Source organism: Copadichromis virginalis, linkage group LG12 (assembly GCF_057382275.1).
Source record: "Copadichromis virginalis isolate Kocher_CV1m ecotype Utaka linkage group LG12, C_Virginalis_male_GT1.1, whole genome shotgun sequence".
Taxonomy (NCBI): domain Eukaryota; kingdom Metazoa; phylum Chordata; class Actinopteri; order Cichliformes; family Cichlidae; genus Copadichromis; species Copadichromis virginalis.
Genome location: NC_140629.1, coordinates 40706623 through 40733902, shown reverse-complemented (window position 1 = coordinate 40733902; position 27280 = coordinate 40706623). Strand labels below are relative to the sequence as shown.

General features: G+C 45.6%; 1 protein-coding gene across 4 annotated transcripts in view; it reads left to right on the top strand.

The window, feature by feature from the left end:
- Positions 1 to 3526: 3526 nt before the first annotated feature.
- The window catches only part of grin1b (glutamate receptor, ionotropic, N-methyl D-aspartate 1b), a 74818-nt gene continuing 51064 nt past the window's right edge, over positions 3527 to 27280 (top strand). The window contains exons 1-4 of one of the 4 annotated variants that reach the window (XM_085476581.1): positions 3527 to 4051; positions 6287 to 6543; positions 13941 to 14075; positions 16370 to 16546. In XM_085476581.1, the coding sequence (XP_085332707.1) occupies position 4051; positions 6287 to 6543; positions 13941 to 14075; positions 16370 to 16546 (570 nt within the window). In that variant the 5' untranslated portion in view covers positions 3527 to 4050. The remainder of the gene's footprint in view (positions 4052 to 6286; positions 6544 to 13940; positions 14076 to 16369; positions 16547 to 27280) is intronic. The other 3 variants (XM_085476582.1, XM_085476583.1, XM_085476584.1) reach the window with 3 other exon arrangements.

The following is a 27280-nucleotide window of genomic DNA, read 5'->3' as shown; positions in this document are numbered from 1 at the left end:
CTGTGATCTGAACGATCCAAAATATCAATTACCACACAGCAAAATCTCCAGTGTTAAATTAACACTTTTGACAGTGTTATATGTTTAAAAGTAACCTGGTCAGTTTTGAAGATTAACAAAGACTAACACTGAGCAGTGCTGATTTTCTAACACTGGAAAATAACTCAAAATGTTAGAAATATTCCAAAAATATTATTGTCACTGTACATGCACAGTACATGTGTAGGTGTTCCACACTGACTGTGACAGAGTAAAGAACAAAGTGCTTGGAAGGACTGAGCGATGAGGGCGGGGCTCCGATCGGTGGGCGGGGTCCGAGGGGTCACCTGTGATGGTTTACCTGAGACAGGAGGATCTGACGATGTCGTCCAGGGGTGGCAGAGGGCAGCTGGGCGGTGTTCATGACCCTCTGTGCAGCTGATTGTTTATGAAATCAAAGTTATCAAATAAAATATTCAAATTATTATATTTTAAAAAAGATAAAAATTTAGATGAAATGAAAAGTGTCATAATATGGATTATAAGATACAAATGATAAAAATAAGGTGTCGAAATTATTAATCACACGCTGTCAGATTTATAGGATGATCAGATTCAACATTTTACACACTGATTTACAACAGAGATGCAAAGATTTAATCCAGACTCACCAAATGACATCAGTGTTTCCACATCTGGAGAACAGGCTCGTGTTGATGACATCATCTGTGAGAAAGCATCACAGCATCGTGTTTCTGATCTGTGGATTCGTCTCACAATCATAGTGGACGAGACGTCAGAGAAGTGACTCCGGCCTCAGTCCATGAAACCTCCAAACTTCTCCTTCATCATAAAAGATTCACTCTGTGGGGACGACCTCGAGTCCCCACAGAGTGTTTGAACAGATTTATGTCCCCACAATGTCAGTAATACAGACACACACACAGACACACACCCCCGGGCCATAGACCATAGCAGGCCATAGAGGAGTCCCAGCATGCATCTCTCTGTTCGCCTTGCAATTCAGCTGGAGTGTGTGTGTGTGTGTGTGTGTGTGTGTGTGTGTGTGTGTGTGTGTGTTTGTGTGTGTGTGTGTGTGTGTGTGTGTGTGTGTGTGTGTGTGTGTTTGTGTGTGTGTGTGTGTGTGTGTGTGTGTGTGTGTTTGTGTGTGTGTGTGTGTGTGTGTGTGTGTGTGTGTGTGTTTGTGTGTGTGTGTGTGTGTGTGTGTGTGTGTGTGTGTGCTCGGTGGCCTGGAAGCTGAAGGGATGCCTCCTCATGAACACCAGAGAGCAAAATGAAACATGGAGGTCGCTCGTGTCTGACTTCATGTTTGCAGCTGAGATCAGACTCCAAGGACCTGCCAGTGACATCACACAAAGAGGCGGAGCTGAAAGAAAGCGGCCTCTGCACACAGAGGCGACCATGTTGTTATGTGGGGACCTCCCTGCTCAGATGGCGGTGCGGGGGCCGTCCACATGTTTCACGGTGAAATCGTAGTTTTAGTGCCTGAGCGGCAGAGTTCAAGCGGGGGAGGGGTTTATATCACCCTTCCTCAGAGGAAGGGTGATATAAACCCCTGCTGAGTAGGTAATAAACGGCACGTGGCGGTAGGGTCCCCCGCCTGATGGAAACCTTAAAACCAAGGGGCGTGCAAAAGAGGCCGCCCATGGCTCCTCGCTCCAGCGCTCACAGCCGTGACCCTCGCAGTGGGAAGGAAACTGAGTGGCTGCTGATTCTGAGGAGGTCAGGTTGGACTTACCTGAGTGAGCTACCTTTAGCTTCCCCTGCAGTTACTGCCCAACAATACAGCTCTCTGATTGGATGATCTGTCAAATTAATTTTGGCTGCTGCAGCAGGTGGACTGAGATCATGTGGTGAACACACCTGATGACATCACGGCGTGTTAATTACAGTGTTATGCAGTGGGTAGGTGGGGGACTGGAGCGGGGAGGGGGTAATGAGAGGTTCAAAATGCATGTTTCTGTGGCAACCACATGAAGGATGTGTAGCTGCATCTGTGTTGCCGTGGTAACTATCACGGCAGCGATGCAAAGCCGATTTAAAAAGAGAAAGAACCAGAGAAGAAGAGCAGAGCGCTGGGTTCTTCTTCTGCTGCTGCTCTGCGAGCGCTCACACAGCCCTCAGCGTGCGGTCAGCACACTTCACTGCACATTCACAGTTTAGGAAGACGTTCTATAAACCGAACCTCTGAGTTCATCTAATGTCCACATGAGGGCAGCCTCCGGCGGGCGGAAGTTCCTGCTGGACTAACTACGCTCCTATCACCTGCTGGAGTCATTGCTTGGAAACGAGCACCATCCTAAACCTTCAACGGTCCAATCAGCACGCAATAAAATCATGTGAAGGTTGTCAGAGTCGTTTTTAGTTATTGTTTTAGGACAGTGGTTCCCAAACTCTTTTTGCTAGGCCACCCTTTGTTTTACAAGAAAATCTACGCAGCTGTTTCTAAGTGTTTGGACACGTAAACGATGTTTCAAATCACCGAAAACTGAGGTTTTTAAACTCCTTTTTTGCGTTTACGTGGACGAGGAATACAGAGTTGGTCACGCAGCGTCAAAGCTATGTGTCTTTTTTCACGTCACGCTGTGGCCACGTTATTGCTTACATGGGATGAGTTGCAGAATGATAGAGACGAAATGCTGTTAATCTGACTGTCTGCAGGTTTTACACGCAGTTACTGTCCCTCCATTTACAAAGGCAGAGGCGTCACGGTGTCATTATTTTACATGTAGTTGTTTTTTCCTGTGTAATAATGTTCAACATTGCATCAATACATTATTCAAAAAATGCCTCTCTGTGCAAAATGTGTCCAAAAACATAAACAGCTGTGAGATCCTGTTTGTCTGTGACAGAGGGAACAAACCGTGGCAGCATCAGCCTGATGTTATTTGCATCCTGCTGTAACTTTACTGTATAAAGAGCAAACATCTCCAACATGTCAGGAGTAGTTAGTCATTACAACAAGTGGTTGTGAACTAAAAATCAAGAATGTGGGATCCTGTTTGTCCGTGATTTAAACAGCCCAGCGCTGCTCCCGATGCAGGGAAACCCAATCCTGCAGGGAGACCTACCTCCGCACCTGTGCAGGTGAAGCCAAAGGGCAGATTTGCTTCACCAGGTTTTCTAGTCTTTGGTTTAGAATGAAGTTGGTTTGGAAACATATTCAGCGATGCTTCATCTCCTGCTTTGCGTTTGTGTGGGAGCCCCGTCAGAAACTTGTCCATGTACCAGTGTCCAAGCGCTCTTTTTTCTTTCTTTTTTTAAAAATTCATCCCGCCCCCCGCCCCACACTTTGGGAACCTCTGTTTTACAAGCAGGTGGAAGTCAGGAGGCTGAGCACACAGCGCCCCCTGTTGTTGTCCTGACTGTGTCCATCCTTTATATCCAGTCTGTGTAAATATGAAGCCTCCTGCTCACAGATGGTCATTGACTATGTTGATGACAGCCGTGATTTTGGATCCTCCATCATCACATCGTGTCCTCCTCACGCTCAGCATGGAGCAGCTCCATCTGTTGATGAAGGTCATGTGATGCAGATCCTCCCAGCAGCCAATAAACAGGTGACACGTCACGCTGGTCGTTAGATTTAGTGTCGGTGTCATGCTGAACATTTTCAATAAATCACTGAAAAACGGACAGACGGACGTGAACGCGACGGGATTTCCGACGCTCGTGCCCGTGCTCCTGTGGCTGTCGTTCCCTCTCCTCCGCTTGTGAACGCGCGGGAAGCTGGGAGCGAGCGTCAGTGATCCAAGGACAGAGCAGAGGGGCTCGTGAGCATCAGGTCACCTGGAATTCCGCGAGCGTACCGAAACGGAGGAGACCCGGACCCGGAGCAACAGCACCGAGCCCGGGAGAACCGGGCTGTCCGTGACGGTCCGACCCGGACCCCAGCGATCTCGGTGTCACGGGGCTCCAGCGGCTCTCAGTCATAAACAGCAGCAGACTCAGACCCACGGACACACCGAACCGGGCCCACGGAAACACGGGAGGACAAAACAGAAATCAACAGGAGGCCGAGTAACGGATCCAGAACCGCAGGACCGGATCAGTGAGTGTTTATTGTGCTGTAAATGTGCTGTATGAATGACCGCGGGCAGAACCACGTGACTGTTTTTACACTTTATTGATTCGTTTGGGTTTTTACAAAAAATAAAAATAAATAACAAGATCAGAGGGAGTAACTGCAGAGTAACTGAGTATTTTTGTTTGAGTACGGCTCTGAGCAAAGCAAGTGTCCTGCAACGTGACACAAACTGGACCTGGACTCAGAGCTGGTCTCAGACTGGACTCAGAGCTGGACTCAGAGCTGGTCTCAGACTGGACTCAGACTGGACTCAGAGCTGGACTCAGACTGGACTCAGACTAGATCAGTCTGGTCTCAGACTGGACTCAGACCAGACTCAGAGCTGGTCGCAGAGCTGGACGCAGAGCTGGTCTCACACTGGACTCAGACTGGACTCAGACTGGACTCAGACTAGATCAGTCTGGTCTCACACTGGACTCAGACTGGACTCAGACCAGACTCAGAGCTGGTCGCAGACTGGACGCAGAGCTGGACGCAGAGCTGGTCTCAGACTGGACTCAGAGCTGGTCTAAGACTGGACTCAGAGCTGGTCTAAGACCGGGCTCAGACTGGACTCAGACTGGACTCAGACTAGATCAGTCTGGTCTCAGACTGGACTCAGACCAGACTCAGAGCTGGTCTCAGACTGGACTCAGAGCTGGACTCAGAGCTGGTCTCAGACTGGACTCAGACTGGACTCAGACTAGATCAGTCTGGTCTCAGACTGGACTCAGACCAGACTCAGAGCTGGTCTCAGACTGGACTCAGACTGGACTCAGAGCAGGTCGGGTAGATTTTGGGGGTTTTCTGGGTGTTTTGTGTGTCTGTGCTCTGAGGCATGTTCCTGTATTTCTTGTGTGTCTTTGTGTTTCACTTCCTGCTGTCAGATTTGTCCCCCCTGAGCTTTGTTCTTCAGTTTTGCGTCTCTGACACGTTTGTGTCTTCTTGTCTCATGTTGTGTTTTTGTGCTCGTTTGGTGTGTGCACTTTGTCTCCCTGCAGCTGTTGTGGTTCTGGATGCCTTCATCTTGTGTCTCTTGAGGTTTTTTTGTTACATTTTTGGTCTTGTTCGGAGGTTTTGCAGCTTTGCAGTCGTCATTTTGTGTTTGGCTCTCAGTCGTTGTGGTTCGCGGTCTGTCCGTCTCCAGGTTTAGTCGTCTCTGCATGTCTCATTTTCTTCATGGAGCCATTTTGTGTCTCTGCAGGTGTGTTTGGCACTTCTGTTTGTTTCAGCTTCATTTCTCTGTGTTTGTGTGAGTCTGCTGTGAGATTTTTCCCGTTTTTACAGCCGTCTGCTCCGCCTGTCACTATTCCCGAGTGTCTCCACAGAAATGTGACTGAACACGAGCACTTCACGCAGACTCCTGGTCTGGAACACCAATGATAAACTTCCACCTGCATCGCTTTTTGAATCCTCCCCACAGAAGCTCAAAGTGCGCACACCTCCGTCTCAGCTGACCTCCACCACACGTTCCTACTTTTCTTCACTTTAGCTTCTTTATCGAAGGATTCAGACTCTTTGATTCGTCCACGGTCGCCTCACACTTGTCCTCCAGTGTCAGACTTCCTGATTATAAAACATAAATTCAAATGAAAAGATCAAATTCTTATTGTCTGTTTAAACTGTAAACAAATTACAAAAAAAACACGAGATAAAAATCTGGAAATGTAAAAGCAGTCTCCAGATCATGGAGTAAAAACTGTAAATTCTGACATTAAAATCCAAAATATATAACAAAACAAATCTTTATTATCATACTGCACTGATGGAAGTCACGCACTGACGGCGGCCTTCACCACGCCCACGTTTGTTTTAATGACCCCTTATAAACCGTTGAATGATGACATCAGCGCCGGGATAAGAAGGGTTCAGGTGACATCATCAGGTCACGAGACAAATCTTCTGTATCTTCCTTCATGTTGTTTCACATGCTTTTGATTTTGAATGTTCACATCGAGCGTCTGACCTGACGCAGAGCTGCTAACATCAAATCAATTTCATTTTGTTTGAAAATTAAAATTAAAAAATCTTTTTGCGATTACCAAGAAAAAAAAGACGATGGAAGCCTTAAAAAAAAATCCAGATTATGAGATTAAGTCGGGGTTACGACATCATTTAAACGCCAGTCTGGACGTCTGCGTCCCCTCAGGCGTATCTGAGGACCCCACGGTGGGACTAAATCGTCCCTTTAGTAATGCACTTCCTTTCCCCTCCCCTCAGTGGAGCTGTGCGGCGTGCTGCTCCTGGCCGTGCTGCAGTGCTGCTCGGTGGCGCTGTGCGGCTGCGAGCCGCGGCTGGTGAATGTGGGCGCCGTGCTGAGTCAGAAGCGATACGAGCAGGTGTTCAAGGAGGCGGTGAGTCAGGCCAACGCTCTGTACGGGAAGGACAAGTTCAAGATGAACGCCATCTCCGTCACGCACAAGGCCAACGCCATCCAGATGGCACTCTCTGTCTGCGAGGACCTCATCTCCAACCAGGTGAGCACCTGCTGTCACATGACCCCTCAAACCTGACTCAGAAATGTCTTATCCCCGCCCCGCCCTGAGCCTGGTTCTGTCGGAGTTGGTCACATGATCGCTGAGGTCGTAAACGGCCTAAACTGCTGCAACTTTCATGGTGAAACGAAACTCTTCCTGTTTACCTTTCACAGTAAAAGCCCCGACAGAACTATGGGAGGTTTGAATGTGAAAATCTGTCTCCTCTGTTAACCTAACCTCAGTGATCAAACATGATCTCAGATGACATGATTTATTCTGATTTCACTGCAGGATGACTTTTATTTTGACAGGTTTACTGGTGGGGTGGTTGGGGGTCATGACCCTGTCCTGCAACAACAGCAGCAGCTTCACAGAAGTCATCTCGTAACGAAGCGAAATGCTGATTTTGGTCTAAATGAAATGAAAATGAATGTAATTAGTTGTCAGATAAAATAATCATTACCCATGAAATGTATTTAGATCATTGAATTCTCGTGTTATTAGCTCACATCATTACATTGTTCTCATATTTTTATGTCATTTATAAAAAGAGAGTCCAAAACAACACGAGCGCCAACACGTCTGAATGAGTTAATTACAGGAACATTAAAAATCAAAACGTCAGAGCGTCCTCAGCTGGATTAGAACAGGATAAAACTCGTTTCATGGCTGCAGAGGTGACGTACAGGACGCTGTATGCTGGTCAAATTCTGATTGGTTGATAAGCGAGCTGAACAGGTAAGGGAGTTCACCTGGACTGAGAGAAGCAAGAAAAACAGACGAACAACAGAACAAGCAGAGCTGCTCACACTGCCCCCATCTGGCAGCAGACGCTCACTGCAGGTTCACTGGGTGCACCTGGACACGCGGCCACGCAGAACGAACTACACCTGGATTCAAACTCAGGACCTTCTTCCTGTGCGGCCACAGAGCGCACCACAGTGTAAACACTACATGTTGCTAGGCAACCGTTTCAGATGAATGTCTACGGGGCCAAAATGGCGTCCTGGGTAAAATCGCTGCACGATGTATATGTTGTGAAATTTGAGGCGATGGAGTTAAAATCCCACAAGATCAAAACAGCGCGCTTGGTTTTCTGATCGTGTATCAATAAAGTTGTCACATTTGTAGCAGCTGTTTCCATCTAGTTTCAGGATGATCTCAGTCGTGTTTGGTTAAACTCTGTTCGTCAGGCCATCTTCAGACTTCAGCCGTGGCAGATTTATTTATGTCACGCTGATTCTTTCAGTATGTGCAGAGACATGTGGGGGTGGGTGTGCTCGTGTTTCATAATTATAATCAGAGTGAGAGTAAAACTGAGAGCAACAGCAGAATAACAATCACTGCACTCATGTTAAGCTGACTGGGCTCGTACGTTTTTAATATTTGGGAACATAATGTCATCTGTTGCCACCAGGAGGACATCTGTACAGGGGCAGAGAAAACAAAGCTGTTAATAAGAAAACTGCTCAGTTAATCCATCGGTGAAATGATTCAACATGGCAGTCGTAATGTGAACGTTTCCCTATTTTAGGAAAGAAAATCTTCGCTTTGTACATGGACACAAATCAGCTGAAACGAGAGAAGTCTTTCCCAAATTACTGTAAAACGTGTCGTATTTTCTCATTTTTACACAAACATGATTCAGTCTTCTGTCCTGTTTGTGGACCTGAAGACTGACTCAGTCTGATTTAGTGACTTTTTTAGGAGAAGTAATCTCAGACCTCTATGCAGACGTAAGATTTATGTAAACCATCTGAAGGCCTCACTGCCCGACTGCACAAGATTAAAACTTGAATAGCTTTGAGCTGTATGCCAAGAGTGAACGAGACATCGATTCACTGATCCACACCACCAGGATATACAGCAATGACATTGGAATGTCGTTCGGGCTGGAGAAGTGTAGTCGGATGATAACAAAGAGAGGGAAGGTAGTCAGAACTGAGGGGATTGAACTACCAGAAGGCAACATTGCAGACACAGAGGACGGTTACAAGTACCTGGGGATCCTACAGGCGAATGGGAACCATGAAGAGGCCGCTAGAAAGGCTGCAACCACCAAGTACCTGCAGAGGGTCAGGCAGGTCCCAAGTCCAGCACCCTGAGGCTGTACGCTAAGCGGAAGGAAGGGGGCCGGGGACTGGTGAGTGTCAGCACCACAGTCCAGGATGAGACGACGAACATCCAAGAATACATTGGGAAGATGGCCCCAACTGACCGAGTGCTCAGTGAATACCTCAGGCAGCAGAAACCCAAGAAAGAGGAGGGAGACGAGGAACCATCATGGAAGGACAGGCCCCTGCACGGTATGTACCACCGGCAGATAGAGGAGGTGGCTGATATCCAGAAATCCTACCAGTGGCTGGACAAAGCTGGACTGAAAGACAGCACAGAGGCACTAATCATGGCAGCACAAGAACAAGCTCTGAGCACAAGATCCATAGAGGCTGGGGTCTATCACACCAGGCAAGACCCCAGGTGCAGGCTGTGTAAAGATGCCCCAGAGACAATCCAGCACATAACAGCAGGGTGCAAGATGCTAGCAGGCAAGGCATACATGGAACGCCATAACCAAGTGGCCGGCATAGTGTACAGGAACATCTGTGCCGAGTATAACCTGGAAGTCCCGAGGTCAAAATGGGAGATGCCCCCAAGGGTGGTGGAGAATGACCGAGCTAAGATCCTGTGGGACTTCCAGGACCCGAGCTTGGAGGATTGACCGCCTGCAGGGGCGAGCGGGGATTTATACTTACAGTGCTGTTGAAGCGATTTTCCCCTTTCCAATTACTTTTTTAAAGGTTTGTCACACTTTAATGTTTCACATCATTAATTGGAGATTATGTATGGGAATTTCAGGAGCGGGACCACGCCTCCAAACATGCTCCTTCCGGTCCTCATCTGTACAGGTTCCCCCAGTCCTGCAAGCTGTCATTCTCGTTTACGTGCTCCTCCCCTTTTCAATTCTGTAACTTCTTCACTTCTGTTCAGTACGTGGGGATCTGCTGGGCCCGGGAGCCATCGCCAGGCCCCCTCAAAGCCTTCCCCAAACCGCAGCTCAGCTCATGCCCAAGCATCACCTTTACCTACTAAAACGCTGTCAAACATAAAATGAGGACGTGGGTCCAGCGAGTGAAACAAATGTAAATATTGGACAAAGCGACCCACAGTGAGAGCCTTTAACCACACACTGTCACAGAACAGTGGAGAACCTTCCCACGAGTGGCCGGCCGACCAAAATTACCCCAAGAGTGCAGCGACGACCAAGAGGTCACATGTAGGTTTGGATTTTTTGTGTTTACTTGTGCTAATCTTTGTCTAATATTTAAATTTGTTTAATGATCTGAAACGTTCAAATGTGTCAAACATGGAAAAACACAGGAAGAGGGCAAACACCTCCTCGCTGTACGATGGAAGCAGTGCGTAACAGAGTAGCCATCCATCTCAGAACGAAAGCATAGAAACAAGCAGTGTTTTTGTGCCTTTAAAAAGATATTACAATGATTTCAAACAGATGCAATCAAATCAAATCCTGTCAGATTGTCAGCAAACAGCTGCTCTTTGAGTGCATCAGAAATATTTATGTGTCTTTATGTGCAACCATCAGAGAAAAGACTATTCATCCAACACGGGCTCTGTAACCTGTTTCCTTTGTGGAGAAATGAGGCCAACATGGCGTCGATGTGTCAGAGGGAGCGATGGACGTCAGATTACCGTCCTCTCTCTCTCTGTCTGCAGGAACGCAGATGTAATCCGTCCAGAGAGATGCAGGGATTACAGCGCAGGCCTGTAACTGTGTTTGCTGCAAGCTGCTTGGTTCGGCTGAGCAGCTGCTGGTGGTTTCATGTGGTCACAGGTCCTGTTTGTGCTGCTGACAGGGAAAAGAAAACGTGCTTTCACTGCGGTTAGTTTATTAAAAACATGATACGATGATGCATCCATCATATCAGGATGAACAGAAGCTGTTAACAGGTAGAGTCTGCCTGTGGAAATGATATCCAGCTCAGTCTGAGGTCACGAGGCGAACGTCGGCTTCATACTTGTAAAAGCCGCAGCTTCCTCCGAGCTCAGAGGAGACGGGAGTCCACGTCTCACACTCCTTCTGTCTGTGCCTGATGTCCAGACCAGAAAACATTTGTTCCTTCCTGTTGCCCTTCACACTAAGAGCCTCAGATGGTCTTGCACTCTTGCAGTGGAAGAAGCAACTGAATAAAACAGGACACTATTGAAGTAACGTGCACCAACACAAACTCTTTGATCTGCTGACAGTAGCGGCGGTCTGAGTACAGCGGACTCATCTTCCTGTTCAGGAAACAGTTTGAGATAATCTGACCTTTTGCCACGGAGCGTGCTGGAAGCAGGCATCAGGGCTGTGGTCATGACAGGATGGACGTGGTCAGCAGCAACACTCGGGAGTTCAGATGATGCTCAGCTGGTCCTGAAAATCTGCCTCACGACGTCACACCAGCCTGAACACCAGTGAAGGGTAAAGGCGGGATGCCGTCGGAGAATCGTCAGACCAGGAAATGTTTTTTCGTCTTCTGTCGTCCGGTTTTTGTGAATGCGCCCGTCTGCTGTTCAGAGATGCTCGTATGCAACCTTTGGTTATGAGTTGAAAGCAGTCTGTCTCTGACCTCTGACCTCTGATGTCAGCAGGGCATTTTCTCCCAGAGAACTGCTGCCGACTGCGTGTGTTTGTTCTTTTTATTTTATTTGTTTGTCTGTAAACTCTGGAGATGTTTTCGTTTCTGACACACTGAGACGACCGACTGTGCAGTCGCATCGCGTACTTACTGATGCTTAGTTTGAACCTCTGCAGGTCGTCTTGAATGCGCTGAGTTGCTGCCATGTGATTGGCTGGTTAGATGTTTAGGTTAGCAGGCAGTTGAACAAAGGGGCCAATGAGTGTACAGTATGAATGACTCGTCTTACATGAATGAATTATTAAGAAGATGAATTAGATACGCAGAATTATTAATGACACTATCAGAATGAACATAATGTTTTATTCATTTAGTTGGTTTTATTTATTGTAGCAATCACACTAAACATCGTTACTGGCATCTGTGTTTTAAAAGATCTTTTGATTATTAACATAAATGACAACGTTCAGGATAACGCTGCTTTCACTGTGAACACTGTACAAAGACACTACATGCGTTTAATTGTAATACAACACCTGTAGGGGAAAAAAGAGCTTTAAACTGCAAAAGTGACAAGAAGTCTGAGCACTTTCACACATGCAGAGCACAATAATGCCCGGACTGGGCAGCCGCAGGTGCCACCAGCAATCAGTCTGGGCAAGCAAGGCAGGCAGTGCTGGTCAAGTGAAGTCCAAAAGTAGACCTCGCTCTCCTTAACGTTCAAACGACATTCAGCCCTCCAGCGTTGTTTGTATCCAGTCTGTTGATGGTTACATAAGTGGTCACAGCGGGCTGCTGTCTCTGGAAGCACGAATAACTCTGGAAGCTGTGGTTCCTGTCATTTTGATGTGTCCGTGTCAAGCTGAGACCAGAAGCATTTTCTGGTTGTTAAATCTGTTTGATGAGAGACTGATGGGAGACCAGCATCACTGACAAGCTGCTGCTGCTTTCACTGATCTGAGATCATTTACCTGTGCACTGTGTGGACACACAGCTAGCATTAGCAAGGATTAAGCATTTTAACGACCGACCACCTCGGCTTTTTCCTTGATGGGGGGCGGGTTCTGCTGAACAGAATTTAAATGTTTAGTCTAAAGTTTGATAACATGACCCTTTCAAGTACTACACAAGTCACACAAGTGTACTAACAGAAGTATCTGAACCGAGACACATCCAGTGTGTTACAGGAAAAATGTTTCTATGTTTCTTTACCTTCTTTTAAATGTACAAAGATGCCTTTTGTCTGCCCTTTGCCTATGGTTAGATTAGTTTAGAATTATCTTTTTAGATTTTCTCAGCAAAGACATACTGTTTTGGGACATATTGTTTTAGATTGTTTTATCTCTCACAGCCTTCTCCCAGCTCTCTGCTGACGAGACTAGCGCCACATATGGAGTTGTTTATTTTATTTGTTTTGTATTTTCTTATCCTGTTCTCACTGTCTTTCCTATAAAAATTACCAAGCCACTGTGCATGGTGTGAGTTGTTCTTAGCAGCTCACCCGTGTACACGTTTGATAAAGAAAGTAACTTTGTCTCATTGTGTCTTTATTTCTCCTGGGTCTTTTACAGAGTTTTCCCCCAACACAGTGTTTACTTCATTTTCTTCAGGTCCGATTTTAAATACAATCGAGCTGCTCGGTGATTCACCACAAAGTTATTCTGCTAGAGCGTCGGCAGGCGTAGTGACGTAAGAGTTTCAGCTCACGCTCTCTGATTTCTGTCTAAAGCTGCAAACACTCGGCAGGACATAAAAGTTTCTCTGCAGATCGCTGACGTTTCTCTGAAGCTGGTGAAATGGAACCATTTCTCAAACTGGGATCCAGGAAGGATGATTTTACTCGTCATAAACACCGACCAGTCTGAACCTTCACAACACGGGCGGAGTTGGTTTATACCAGTGAAACCAGCATTTTATATTATTTGACTGATTTCAAACTGCAGACAAAACTTTTATCATTTTTTTAAATGTTACTCAGCAGCCTGGGATGACTTTGATCTCACTGATCCAAACACATGTGCAGGTTTTACTACAGGACGCAGTGCAAACACGAGTGTAACGGCCTACAGTCATCCTGCTGTTGGACACAAACCTGTCAGCAAAGCTGCTGTGAGCAGATTCCTCGTTCTCTACATCTAACTGCAAAGATTGAACTGAAGGAAAAATTGCCTTCATCATTTACACAAATATGAAGAATAAACTCATCAAATGTAATTTTAAGAATCTTTTCATCTGTATCATTAACATCTTATGTGTGAGGCAGAAATGTGTGCACTGAACTGTAACCTGAGTTAGTATCAAAGGTCTTACGGCCGATTTGAACGTTTTACGCTTTGTTACATGTGAACGTCCTGGATCGTTTGGCTCGTAGGATTCACAGAGCAGGATTTGTTCCCAGCAGTTACTCTGCAGCGTTTGCTGTTTGCATCGTGGAAAAATCCTGCGTCTGCATCACAGGGCCAGTCATTAGACACAAAGGACTGATTAACATGAAACATTTCTCTGTCTCACTGAAAACAAGGGAAAACCCACCGAATAACTGAGAAATCATAAAAAATTCCAGCTAATGTGACAGATGTGCTACAGATGTGCTACGTGTCTCCAGAAACCACAGCTCACTGCTGCTTTTCTGCAGACCTCTAACATCAAATAGTAATTCTAGAAAAATCCATCAAACCCGCCGGCGCTACTTTCTACTCGACCTTTCTGTGTGGTACACGGACATCTGAACTGAGATGTGTTTGTCTTACTCTGTAGGTGTACGCCATTCTGGTCAGCCATCCTCCACAGTCCAACGACCACCTGACTCCAACGCCCGTCTCCTACACCGCCGGTTTCTACCGAATCCCCGTGGTCGGCCTGACGACACGCATGTCCATCTACTCTGATAAGGTTAGCTCGGTCGGTCTGTTACAGCAGAGCGCTGACGGTCTGAGCTGCAACGCTCACATGAGGATCTGATCCTGGTTCTTTACACAGCTGTTTGCATCCATCACTGTTTTATTCGTCAGAGCCTTTCATCTTGGTTCTGAATTTTCTCCACTGGAGTGAAAATCAGGAAAGTTCACTTTTATGCAGATGACATCCAGGTGTCCCAATCAGAAAACGCACAGAACGAGTGAAAAATCACAAAAGGTGTCACGTCTGCAGAGGTGAACGGCGTGGAATCAGGTGAATGTGGACCCAGAATACAGACAAGGATGGAGGTGGATGATAACAAAAAGCGAGCCTTTATTTGGCTGAATAAGAGTTCAAACAAAAGCAAAGGAAGACAGGATAAAGACATGCTGTGGGAGAGAGACAGAGATTAATAACAGGTATGATTCGGTGCAGAGAGGTCTGTTAACACATAGTGAGTGAAGAAGAAACACCCAGTGCATCATGGGAATCCCCCGGCAGCCTACGTCTATTGCAGCATAACTAAGGGAGGATTCAGGGTCACCTGGTCCAGCCCTAACTATATGCTTTAGCAAAAAGGAAAGTTTGAAGCCTAATCTTGAAAGTAGAGATAGTGTTTGTCTCCTGAATCCAAACTGGAAGCTGGTTCCACAGAAGAGGGGCCTGAAAACTGAAGGCTCTGCCTCCCATTCTACTTTTAAATACTCTAGGAACAACAAGTAGGCCTGCAGAGCGAGAGCGAAGTGCTCTAATAGGGTGATATGGTACTACAAGGTCATTAAGATAAGATGGGGCCTGGTTATTTAAGACCTTGTATGTGTCATAGCTGTGTGCAGGAAGGAAGGACCCAAAATGCAGGACTCACTGAGGCAAAGGTGAACTCAAAGGTCTTAATGCTCAATTCCAATTTCTTGATGAAATCCGATTGTTTTGTCTGCTTGTTCACACTACAAATAAAATGCGACAGCAAACGCATGTATTTTACATATTTGTTTAATATGTGCGTTGAAGGACATGTCCTGGTCAAAAATGACTCCAAGGTTCCTCACAGTGTTACTGGAGGCCAAGGTAATGCCATCCAGAGTAAGAATTTGGTTAGATACCATATTTCTAAGATTTTCAGGGCCGAGTACAATAACCTCAGTTTGATCTGAATTAAGAAGCAGAAAGTTAGCGGCCATCCAGGTCTTTATGTCTTTAAGACATTCCTGCAGTTTAACTCATTGGTGTGTGTTATCTGGCTTCATGGACAGATAGAGCTGGGTGTCATCTGCATAGCAGTGTAAATGTATGCTATGTCTTCTAATGATGCTGCCTAAGGGAAGCATGTATAATGTAAACAGAATTGGTCCTAGCACTGAACCCTGTGGAACTCCATAATTAACCTCAGTGTGTGAAGAGGACTCTCCATTTACATGCACAAACTGGAGTCTATTAGATAGATATGATACAAACCACTGCAGCACAGTACCTGTAATACCTACAGCATGTTCTAATCGCTCTAATAGGATATTATGGTCGACAGTATCGAACGCTGCACTGATGTCTAGCAGGACAAGCACAGAGATGAGTCCACTGTCAGAGGCCATAAGAAGATCATTTGTAACCTTCACTAAAGCTGTTTCTGTGCTGTGATGAGCTCTGAAACCTGACTGAAACTCTTCAAATAAGCCTCTGCAGATGATCTGTTAGCTGTTTGACAACTACTCTTTCAAGGATGTTTGATATAAAGGAAGGTTGGAGATTGGCCTATAATTAGCTAAGACTGCTGGGTCTAGAGATGCTTTTTGAGTAAAGGTTTAACTACAGCCAGCTTGAAGGCCTGTGGTACATAGCTGATTATTAGAGATAGGTTGATCATATTTAAGATCGAAGCATTAATTAATGGCAGGACTTCCTACCATAGGATATCCCAGTGCTCCCAGTGAACAGCGCTCTGGTTCCTCACCAGGTTTTATACACATGAAATATTCACACATTTTTCAGGTGGAGGCAGCTGCAGTAAGCCAGACTACATCTGTTTTGTTCTTTGTGTCCTTTCACTCAGCAGTACAGTGTTTGATAAACGTGTTAAGGAAGTATTGGCTAATCTTTTTATAGCAGCTGTTATGTTTCTGCAGACGATCATATTATCGCTTTTCTGGCTTTTGGTTCTGTAGAGCTTCTTCCTGATCTCTGGTTCGTTATGATGTCAACTCATCATACATGTGAAGGATGGATGTTTCTGGATAAAATCAAAGTAGAGTAAGAACCTGTTGGGTTAACCTCCTCCACCTCCTCTCGTGCAGAGCATCCACCTGTCGTTCCTGAGGACGGTGCCTCCATACTCCCACCAGGCACAGGTGTGGTTCGACCTGATGAGGGAGTTCAGGTGGAATCACATCATCCTGATCGTGAGCGACGACCACGAGGGCCGAGCCGCCCAGAAGAGACTGGAGACCCTGCTGGAGGAGCGTGAGACCAAGGTCAGCAAGGACACGCCCACATATGAGCTCATAGACACGGACATGCAGTCTCAATGTGCTGCACATCACGTGTGTGTGTGTGTGTGTGTGTGGGCGCACGTTATTCAGATGCAGGTTTGTGTAGTTTAGCTGCATGATAAATAATGAGCTGCTGTGTGAGAGGCCTTCATCCCTCCATCATCGCTCTGTAATTTCTCCAGGATTGCTACTTCATCGCTCCCTCATCCTTCCTTCGTCCCTCCTTCATCTCTCCTTCATCCTTCCTTCATCTGTCCTTCATTGTCCTTCATTAGCTTTAATATTCTTTCTGCCAGATGCTTCACAGCAGCTTCTCTTTCATCCTTTTTCTTTATTTTCTATTGTGTTCTTTTTCTTTTCTTATCTCCACCAAGAGGTTTTACAGGTTTTCTGTTTACATGGATCATAAAGAACCAGATGAGGCAGAATGATCGATCTCTGCTTTTATTTTCAGTAGCTGACCTGTGTGTAGCTGAAGCTGCTCACTGCCCCGGGTTTTTATGTTCTCAATAAACACCTGATGCCACACGTGATCCAAACCAGGATAAGAATCACAAACATGATCAAACATGACCTCCATGTGTGAAATGCAGATCCAGGAGGTTTTACTGACTAGACTGGACTGTGCTGGACTGGACTGGACTGTGCTGGACTGGACTGTGCTGGACTGGACTTTGCTGGACTGGACTGTGCTGGACTGGGCTGCAATAATAGCAATAATAGCAATAATATAGATATGTGAGTATATTACAGAAATGGGTCTATTATGGTATGTTATAATGTACACGGTATGAAGTATGTTGTGAATATTCTATAACTATAAGTATGTACAGGCTGTAGTGAGTACAAGCTATGTACAGGCTATGAACAGGATATAAATATGAAAAACTATACAGAATATGAAATAAATAACTTTACAGGAATCTGAGTGTTACGTCCCCACATAAAAGTCTAGGTGATGAGGGTGGGGGACAGTAACAGTTAGATCCAGGTGGAATGAAAAGAACGCCAGGCAGAGGTATTTAACATAAAATAGATCTTTATTGTAGGCAAACACCTCAATAATCATATAAATGGCAACAACAAAAGGAGACAGCACCGCTGCTTTAATGAGAAATCAGGGAGATCAACCCAAAGTGGTAATGACCACTTCAACAAAGAAAGCAACAATAAGAGAGACTGAGGAGGAGCTTCTTCCCGCAGGCGATACGGTCTCTCAATCACACCACCACACAGTACTGACCCACACATACAGTTCTTACACACACACTGGACTTTCTGGACTTTGTTTTTGCACAACACTGGTCACTATATTCTTCATTTCCAGTTAATACTTGTACAGCTGCTGTTATTGTGTATATATTTATTTATATTTATATTTGTTCATACATTCTTATATAGTTCTATATTGTGTATTTTGTTGTACAGTTATTTTATTTTCAACTTTAATTTATATATTTTATCTTATTCTTCCCAGTTAAATTTACCCTTCATTCTAATTTGTGTTGTACAGTTATTTCATTTTTAACCTTAATTTATATTTTATTCCTTCCTAGTTAAATTTACCCTTTTTAATTTTGCATATTTATTTCCTATCTTATTCATAGCCTTTTCCTTTTTTTGTTTTCTTTAGGTCACGAGTAGTTGTCCAAGCATTTCACTACATATCGTACTGTGTATGACTGTGTACGTGACAAATAAAATTTGAATTTGAATTTGAATTTAAGGCTTCAACAGAAAGAGACAGCAACGCTGCTAGCAAACAATATCCAGGCAGGCCACACAAACTAATGAAGGCCGCTGTCACTCATGGGCAATCACTGCTCAGTTAAACACTACTCACAAAGAGCCACACGCAGCAGGCTGTTCCACACCTAAGCCAGTAGCACACTCTGACCAGCACAGAGGAAATCCACCAGAAACCTCTCCCTCCTCTTCCACACTGCTCTTCTCCAGCTTATATCACCCCTAAGGGTAATTGGTTGTAACGAGAGCAGATGAGCAGCAGGTGTGACCTAAGGAGAAGGCAGGGGCAGAGAGAGACAAGGGGAGGGGCCAGAACGAAGGAGGAGGAGAGGGAGAAGACAACACCACGCCCACACATTCCCACAGCCTCCCAGGATGTAACACTGAGATATACAGCTATACAGAAATGGGAACTATGCAAGTTGTAAACAGTTGTAGGGTTAAAAATTATCGAATGTACAGAATGATTATTTACACGGAGCTATACAGTAGTGCAGTTAAGATAAGTGAGGGTGTAGATAGTTTCTACAGAGGTATATAAAGTGCTAGTGGTTGTGAGTGGTGGTTCAGTCCATGTTATTATTGTGTGTTTGAGGGTACAGTTGTCCATTGTGGGTGTGTGTATGTTCAGTCCATGAGTTTAATGTTGGTCAGGAGGCAGAGTTCAGGAGTCTGACAGCTGTGGGGAAGAAGCTGTTCCGGTACCTGGTGGTCTTAGTCCGGAGGCTCCTGTAGCGCCTCCCAGAGGGCAGGAGGGTGAAGAGTCCATGTGATGGGTGACTGGGGTCTCTGATGATTTTCCCAGCCCTTTTCAGACACCGCTTCCTGTAGATGTCTTTTATGGCAGGAAGTGGTGCTCCGGCGATGCGCTGGGCAGTTTTCACGACCCTCTGCAACGCCTTCCGGTCCGAGGCAGAGCAGTTCCCGTACCAGACTGTTATACAGTTGGTCAGGATGCTCTCGATGGTGCAACGATAGAAGTTCACCAGGATGTCTGAGGACAGGTGGTTCTTCCTCAGAGTCCTCAAGAAGAAGAGGCGCTGGTGAGCCTTCTTGACCAGCTTGGAGCAGTTGGTCGTCCAGGTGAGATCCTCGGAGATGTGGACTCCCAGGAACTTGAAGCTGCTCACACGCTCCACAGCCGTCCCCTTAATGTGGATGGGTGGATGTGGGTCAGCATTCCTCCTGTAGTCCACGATGAGCTCCTTGGTCTTCTCGGTGTTAAGCAGCAGGTTGTTTCTGTCGCACCACTCAGCCAGACGATCCACCTCCTCCCTGTAGGCGGCCTCATCGTTGTCACTGATGAGGCCAATCACCGTGGTGTCATCTGCAAACTTAATGATGGTGTTGGAACCATCAGCAGGTCTGCAGTCGTGGGTGAAGAGGGAGTAGAGGAAAGGGCTCATCACACAGCCTTGTGGTACACCGGTGTTCATTGTGATGGTAGATGAACAGTGGTTATCCAGCCGGACATGTTGGGGGCGGTTGGTCAGGAAGTCCAGTAACCATTTGCAGATGAGGGAACTGATGCCCAGGTCTGTCAGTTTCCTGATGAGTTGTGAGGGGTGGATTGTATTGAATGCTGAACTGAAGTCTATAAACAGCATTCTGGCGTAGGTGTTGTTGTTGTCCAGGTGTGAGAGGACAGAGTGCATTGCGATGGAGACTGCATCCTCTGTGCTCCTGTTCTGGCGGTATGCGAATTGGTGGGGGTCCAGGGTGGTGGGGAGACAGGATTTGAAGTGTGCTAGGACCAGCTGCTCTAAGCACTTAGTGATGATGGGGGTGAGTGCTACTGGGCGGTAGTCATTGAGGCTAGATGGGTTGGAGTTTTTGGGTATCGGGACGATGGAGGCGGATTTGAAGCAGGCCGGTACCACAGCGTGGGCCAAGGACAGGTTGAATATGTCTGTGAGCACTCCTGCAAGCTCCCCAGAACACGCTCTGAGAACACGCCCGGGGATGCCATCAGGACCTGCAGCCTTGTGGACATTGATCCTGCTCAGCACTGCTCCTACATCGGTGGGGGAGAGAGTCAGAGGTTGGTGGTCTGGCGTCACGTCTGCTTTGGTTGTGATTGTGGGGTTCCCTCGCTCAAAACGAGCATAAAAGTTGTTGAGCTCGTTGAGGAAGGAGACATCAGAGGATGCGGGGGAGGGTTTGGTGGTCCTGTAGTCTGTGATGGTCTGGAGTCCTTGCCACATGCGTCGGGGGTTGGAGTTGGAGAAGTGTTCTTCTACCTTCTTTTTGTAATGGTGTTTGGCTTTTTTGATGCCCTTCTTTAGATTAGCCCTGGCTGTGCTGCAGGCGTGTGCATCTCCTGACCTAAAGGCGGTGTTGCGGGCCTTCAGGAGGAGACGAACATCCCGGTTCATCCAAGGCTTCTGGTTGGGGTACATGGTGATCCGTTTCTGTGGTTTCGGAGATGTAATCCAGTACAGATGAGGCGTACTGGTCCAGGTCTGTGTGGGTGAACGTATTCCAGTCTGTGTTTTTAAATCTGTCCTGGAGCACTGCCTCTGTCCCCTCTGGCCACACTTTAATTGTCCTCACAGCAGGTTTCACACGTTTGCTGGACTGGACTGGACTGTGCTGAACTGGACTGTGCTGGACTGGACTGGACTGGACTGTGCTGGACTGGACTGTGCTGGACTGTGCTAGACCTGTTGGTCTGGACTGAACTCTAGACTGGTCATAATTTTAGACCTGCTGATCTTGACTCTTGGTCTCGACTTGCTGACCACAGTTCTGGACCTGCCCGTCTCGACCTTCGATTTTCTGTCTTGACCCCGGATGTGCTGGTCCTGACTCTGAACTTATTGCTCTTGAGTCAGGACTTGTTGGTCTTGACTGTGGACCCAGCAATCATGATTCTGGACCTGCTAGTCTGGATTTAGGACTGAATGGTCTTGACTCTGGACCTCCTGGCCATAATTCAAGCCCTGCTGGTCTTGACTGAGGACCAGCAGGTCTGATGTGCTGCAGCTCCTGAATGTCTCATGGTTTTCCATCACTGTGTATTGTTAGAAGATGAATGTTTTATTGTTGGAATACTTTTCTGTCTTGGTGGAGGTTTTTGGTGCTTTTTGTTTTACTTTCTACTTTTTCGTTTCTTCTATTTTTCAATCTTGAGTTGACTTTGAGTTCATTTTTTCCTCTCCTCCTCTTCCTGTCGCTCTCTCTCTTCCTGTCTGTCCGTTCACGTCATCCTTTCAGTTGCTCCTCCGTCTGGTTTCTCATCGCCTCGGCTCTGACGGAGTCGGAGTCATGCAAACACATCTCAGCTGCTTCTGTGGCAGCTGTCGACCTGACTGACTGTCAAAGCGACTCTCTCTGTGCGACTGACATGCAGCAGAGCTTCGACACGAGGGAAACCGCAAGAGTTCAGGCCAACCAGCACGTAAACTGGTTTCCCTGTTTGATGAGCTTCTGCTGTAAACATCACGACACCACAGTTAAAGGATTCAGTAAACACGCATCGCCAAATTTAAAATACATGTGCAGGATTTAATAAGTACAGAAACTTCAATTCAAGTCAATTTTATTTACACAGCAGTCGCCTCAAGGCGCTTTATGTTGTAAGGCAGACCCTACGATAATAAAACGATGCTTGTAACCTCCTTAGCTTCCCTGTGGTGTGGACACCAGCGCTGAGAGGTGGTCCAGCTGCTCGTTCATGAGAAGGCCTCAGAATTAGGAGCATGGAGGTCAACGCGGGGTCACGGGAACATGGAGTCAGCTGCCACAGAGGAGCATCAGAAACTGTTCTCCACCAGGTGGAGGTGTGTCAGGTTAATAGAAGAACACAGAAAGTGATCCCATTTTTCCCAGTTAACGACGGCTAACCAGTTTGTTCAAGTCAGAGGAAAGAATCGGCAAAACGGACATCAGTAGGTTTTTTATTGTGAGGCTTCAACCTTAATCCAGCTCAGAAGTTATTAAGCTGTTTCAACATTTTTATATGCTTATGATGTAAAACGCCTGATTAGTGATGTCGAGCGAGGTCGACGCTGTTTTTAATGAGTCCTCAGGTGAGTGAGAGCGCGAGTCTGCGTTTTGTTCACTGACAAAACCACTTTGTCTAATACAGTGGGGCAAAAAAGTATTTAGTCAGCCACCGATTGTGCAAGTTCCCCCACTTAAAATGATGACAGAGGTCAGTAATTTGCACCAGAGGTACACTTCAACTGTGAGAGACAATGTGAAAAAAAATCCATGAATTCACATGGTAGGATTTGTAAAGAATTTATTGGTAAATCAGGGTGGAAAATAAGTATTTGGTCACCTCAAACATGGAAAATCTCTGGCTCTCACAGACCTGTAACGTCTTCTGTAAGAAGCTTTTCTGTCCCCCACTCGTTACCTGTATGAATGGCACCTGTTTGAACTCATCATCTGTATAAAAGACACCTGTCCACAGCCTCAAACAGTCAGACTCCAAACTCCGCCATGGCCAAGACCAAAGAGCTTTCGAAGGACACCAGGAAAAGTATTGTAGACCTGCACCAGACTGGGAAGAGTGAATCTACAATAGGCAAGCAGCTTGGTGTGAAAAAATCAACTGTGGGAGCAATCATCAGAAAATGGAAGACATACAAGACCACTGATAATCTCCCTCGATCTGGGGCTCCACGCAAGATCTCATCCCGTGGGGTCAAAATGATCATGAGAACGGTGAGCAAAGATCCCAGAACCACACGGGGGGACCTGGTGAATGACCTGCAGAGAGCTGGGACCAAAGTAACAAAGGTCACCATCAGTAACACACTACAACGGCAGGGAATCAAATCCCGCAGTGCCAGACGTGTTCCGCTGCTGAAGCCAGTGCATGTCCAGGCCCGTCTGAAGTTTGCCAGAGAGCACATGGATGATACAGCAGAGGATTGGGAGAATGTCATGTGGTCAGATGAAACCAAAGTAGAACTTTTTGGTATAAACTCAACTCGTCGTGTTTGGAGGAAGAAGAATACTGAGTTGCATCCCAAGAACACCATACCTACTGTGAAGCATGGGGGTGGAAACATCATGCTATGGGGCTGTTTTTCTGCCAAGGGGACAGGACGACTGATCCGTGTTAAGGACAGAATGAATGGGGCCATGTATCGTGAGATTTTGAGCCAAAACCTCCTTCCATCAGTGAGAACTTTGAAGATGAAACGAGGCTGGGTCTTCCAACATGACAATGATCCAAAACACACCGCCCGGGCAACAAAGGAGTGGCTCCGTAAGAAGCATTTGAAAGTCCTGGAGTGGCCTAGCCAGTCTCCAGACCTCAACCCCACAGAAAATCTGTGGCGGGAGTTGAAAGTCCGTGTTGCTCGGCGACAGCCCCAAAACATCACTGCTCTCGAGAAGATCTGCATGGAGGAATGGGCCAAAATACCAGCTACTGTGTGTGCAAACCTGGTAAAGACCTATAGTAAACGTTTGACCTCTGTTATTGCCAACAAAGGTTATGTTACAAAGTATTGAGTTGTATTTTTGTTATTGACCAAATACTTATTTTCCACCCTGATTTACGAATAAATTCTTTACAAATCCTACCATGTGGATTCATGGATTTTTTTTTCACATTCTGTCTCTCACAGTTGAAGTGTACCTCTGGTGCACATTACTGACCTCTGTCATCATTTTAGGTGGGGGAACTTGCACAATCGGTGGCTGACTAAATACTTTTTTGCCCCACTGTATTAGACAAAGTGGTTTTGCGGGCGGGTAGAGAGAGTCAGTAAACCATCCTTCTGCTGGTTGCGATGAATCGTCCCGCTGTGGTGCTGTGATGTTTACAGCAACTCGAAAGCAGCAAATGAAGATGGAGGCAGGAAGTAAGAAGCAGTAAAAGAAAAGGAGGATTTGTTTGTTAATGACAAAGCAGCAACGGCTCTGGGTCGGCATGTTTATATTTCTCAAAGCGTGAACACTTCATATTTTTCTACGGTTCAAAATAAGAAATGCAGAAAGAGACAGAAGAAATCCTCCAGAGTGCAGATGAGACTTTAGAAAAGTTTCAATGTGACTTTGTGTCTCTCAGTTTGAGTCAAACACCTTCATGAATATTGGAGGAGAGACTTTTTTAAGTGGGAGATGCATGAATATTACAGCACATTAGCTAAAGTCGGTGAACCGAGCGGCGGCGGCTGTCATGTGTTGTTCCTGCTTTAAATATCCGGCTTTAACAAAGCATGTAATACCCACCAGCACCAACAACCTGCTGTACACCACACACATTTCAAAATAAAAGCCTGTAGCCAAGCACTTTAATTTGAAGTATATACATTCTTCCTACGTTGCACCAGATTACTTCTAATTAGGCGATTTGGTAAACATTAAGCTGCAGCCAAACTTACACATGTTTCCATGTGAGATACTGACAGACGACATAATACGATAAAAAAGAAAATAATCAACGAGCTCACATTAAACCCAGCACTGCTGTCGGAGGGAAGAGACGATGGATCGTATTTGGTTCAGGACGTCAAGTTTTCTCTTCTTATCATTGTTGATGAAAGTAGGTGAACATGAAGAATCCAAGAAAAAACTGTTTAAACAGCCTGTTTGACCTGATTGGTTAATGACACGCAGGCTTTCAATGGAAACCAGGAAGAATCGCTTCCCTAACCTACAGATCCCGGACATGTGACCAAGAGGGAGTGACACACACACGCGCGCACACACACACACACACACGCGCACACACGCACACACACACTCGCACACACTCGCACACACGCACACACTCGCACACACACTCGCACACACGCACGCGCACACACACACCATCCAACAAATCAGTGCGTTGTCATTGATCATGTTGTGTCTGATAGTGTTTGATGGTGAAGCCAGTGAACAGCAGTGATCTCCGACACGTCCTCGGTCAGAGGGAACTCGAACTGACAGGTGGACACCAGCTGTGGCTCACAGCACGCTGACAGCCCACACTCACTATCCTGTTGTTAAAAGTGATGACGTGTGAACAAACTACTCTGCGTTTATTAAGGCTGTTGTGTTTTTAACATATCTTGTTCTATTTAATCTCAACAAGCCCCTAAAAACAGTCAGTGATCACTGTGTCGCTAGCGATCACGTAGCACATCATTATATAGCAGCTAGCCCAACTTCAGTAACTCTACAAACGTCACTGATGTTTAGTTTCCTGTCTTCATTTATGTTGAAGTGACAGCAGAGCTGTACGTTTGAATTCTCTGAAATCTCTCAGAACATGCTATATCATGTTTCGGTGGAAGCTAGCGAGCTAACTTCCTGCTAACTTCTAACTGAATTGAATAAATCCTGTTTTCATGGATGCCTGGATGTTAAACTTAATTGTTACACCTGGTAAAGCAGCAACGCTGATCGTTTTATTAAAGATGAAGGAATTTAGACAGTTTTTAACTCAGTGATGCTGCAGTGTTCGTTTGACTTTGGGACCTGAAGCAGAGTTTGGACCTGGAAACAGCTGATGGCATCAGACTAAAAGACCGGATAGGCTTAAAGTGAAAATGTGATTCACACATATCTGTTTATAGCTGAGTGCTGATATTATTCAAATATGTTAGTTTGTGCAGAAATATTTATTACATTTCATTTCTTTATTAATTTCACACATGGTTCAACAGTGTTTCGTTTCCTACATACAGAACCTCCTTCCCATTAATATGACACAGCACCCGTGGGTGAAAAGGAGCAGCAAGAAGAATAAACTCTTGTTAGCGCCTGCCCCCTATCTGCAATCCAATTATTCTTACAAGAAGGCGCCAACAACCCCTAAAAAACCCTCTAACATGTATTTTTATGTAACAATGCAAAACTAAACAACAAATCAGTATAATCACAATATGCAGCATTAAATGGCAATGAAATGTTTTCCTTCCACATTTAGCCCAAATTACTTTCATGTTCTTCATATTGATTTATCCTGTTAAGTATGTAACACTTTTAAAACGGTGCATCTTGAGATTATCTTCAAGAGATTCTTAGACCTTTAACTGTCGGACACATTTGCCTTTGTGTGGTTTTAGCAAACTGATGCTTAAAGTCAAACTTCCTTCTACTGTCCCCACTTCCTGAACACAATACAAACAAACTTTGTAACTTAAGAGGTAATGTGTTATTTCTTGCCTTGCACATGAATAATAATGTCTGTAATTTCACTAAGTCTTCAAATTTCAACAATTTCGATTTTATAAACAGATTATTTGTTTGTTCTCTATATTTAACATTATGAACCATTCGTACCACTTTCTTCTGTAACAAGTATAGAGCATTTATTTTAGTCGCATATGAATTCCCCCACACCTCAGCACAATAACTGAGATAGGGGGAAATTAGTGCGAAATATAAAATACGCATTGCCTTATCTAGTATATCTCTGACATTACCCAGAAATATTTTTAACCATCTTTTTTCTAACATGTTCAATATGAGATTTCCATTTTAATTTATCGTCCAATACTACCCCCAAAAACACAAACAGTAGCAGAAACACGCTGGCCGTTATGGGGAGGAGTCTAAATGTCGTGTTTCTGATATCTTTTGGCTGCCTACAACATGTTTGTCCCAGAGCAGCCACCGTAGCTAGGATTATGCACTGGATTAGAAGGATTAGAAACAGAACTCAGCTGACTGCTACTGATGTCTAGTGGTGAGGTTTTCCACACTGTACTTTTAATCTTGGAAAAGATTTTCCGTACGTGGGATCTGATCCTCTGTCTTATCTTTGGAGCGCCTTTACTCTGTGACATTGAAACTTTCGTTGCTTTGTATTTTGGAGGTTGGGTTGTATTTTGCAGTTGTGGGTCTGAAGCTGTGATTCTCCGTGCAGCGGACTGGGCTCAGGTGTAAAACAGTAACAAACCTGGACGTGTCATTAGGTGTGTGCAGGTCGGTTGAAGCGCTCTCAGAGCGAGGCTGTGCTGTTCGGGGACTTTGCGCACGGATGTAAATTTAATGAGATTAACATTTGGAGCGGAT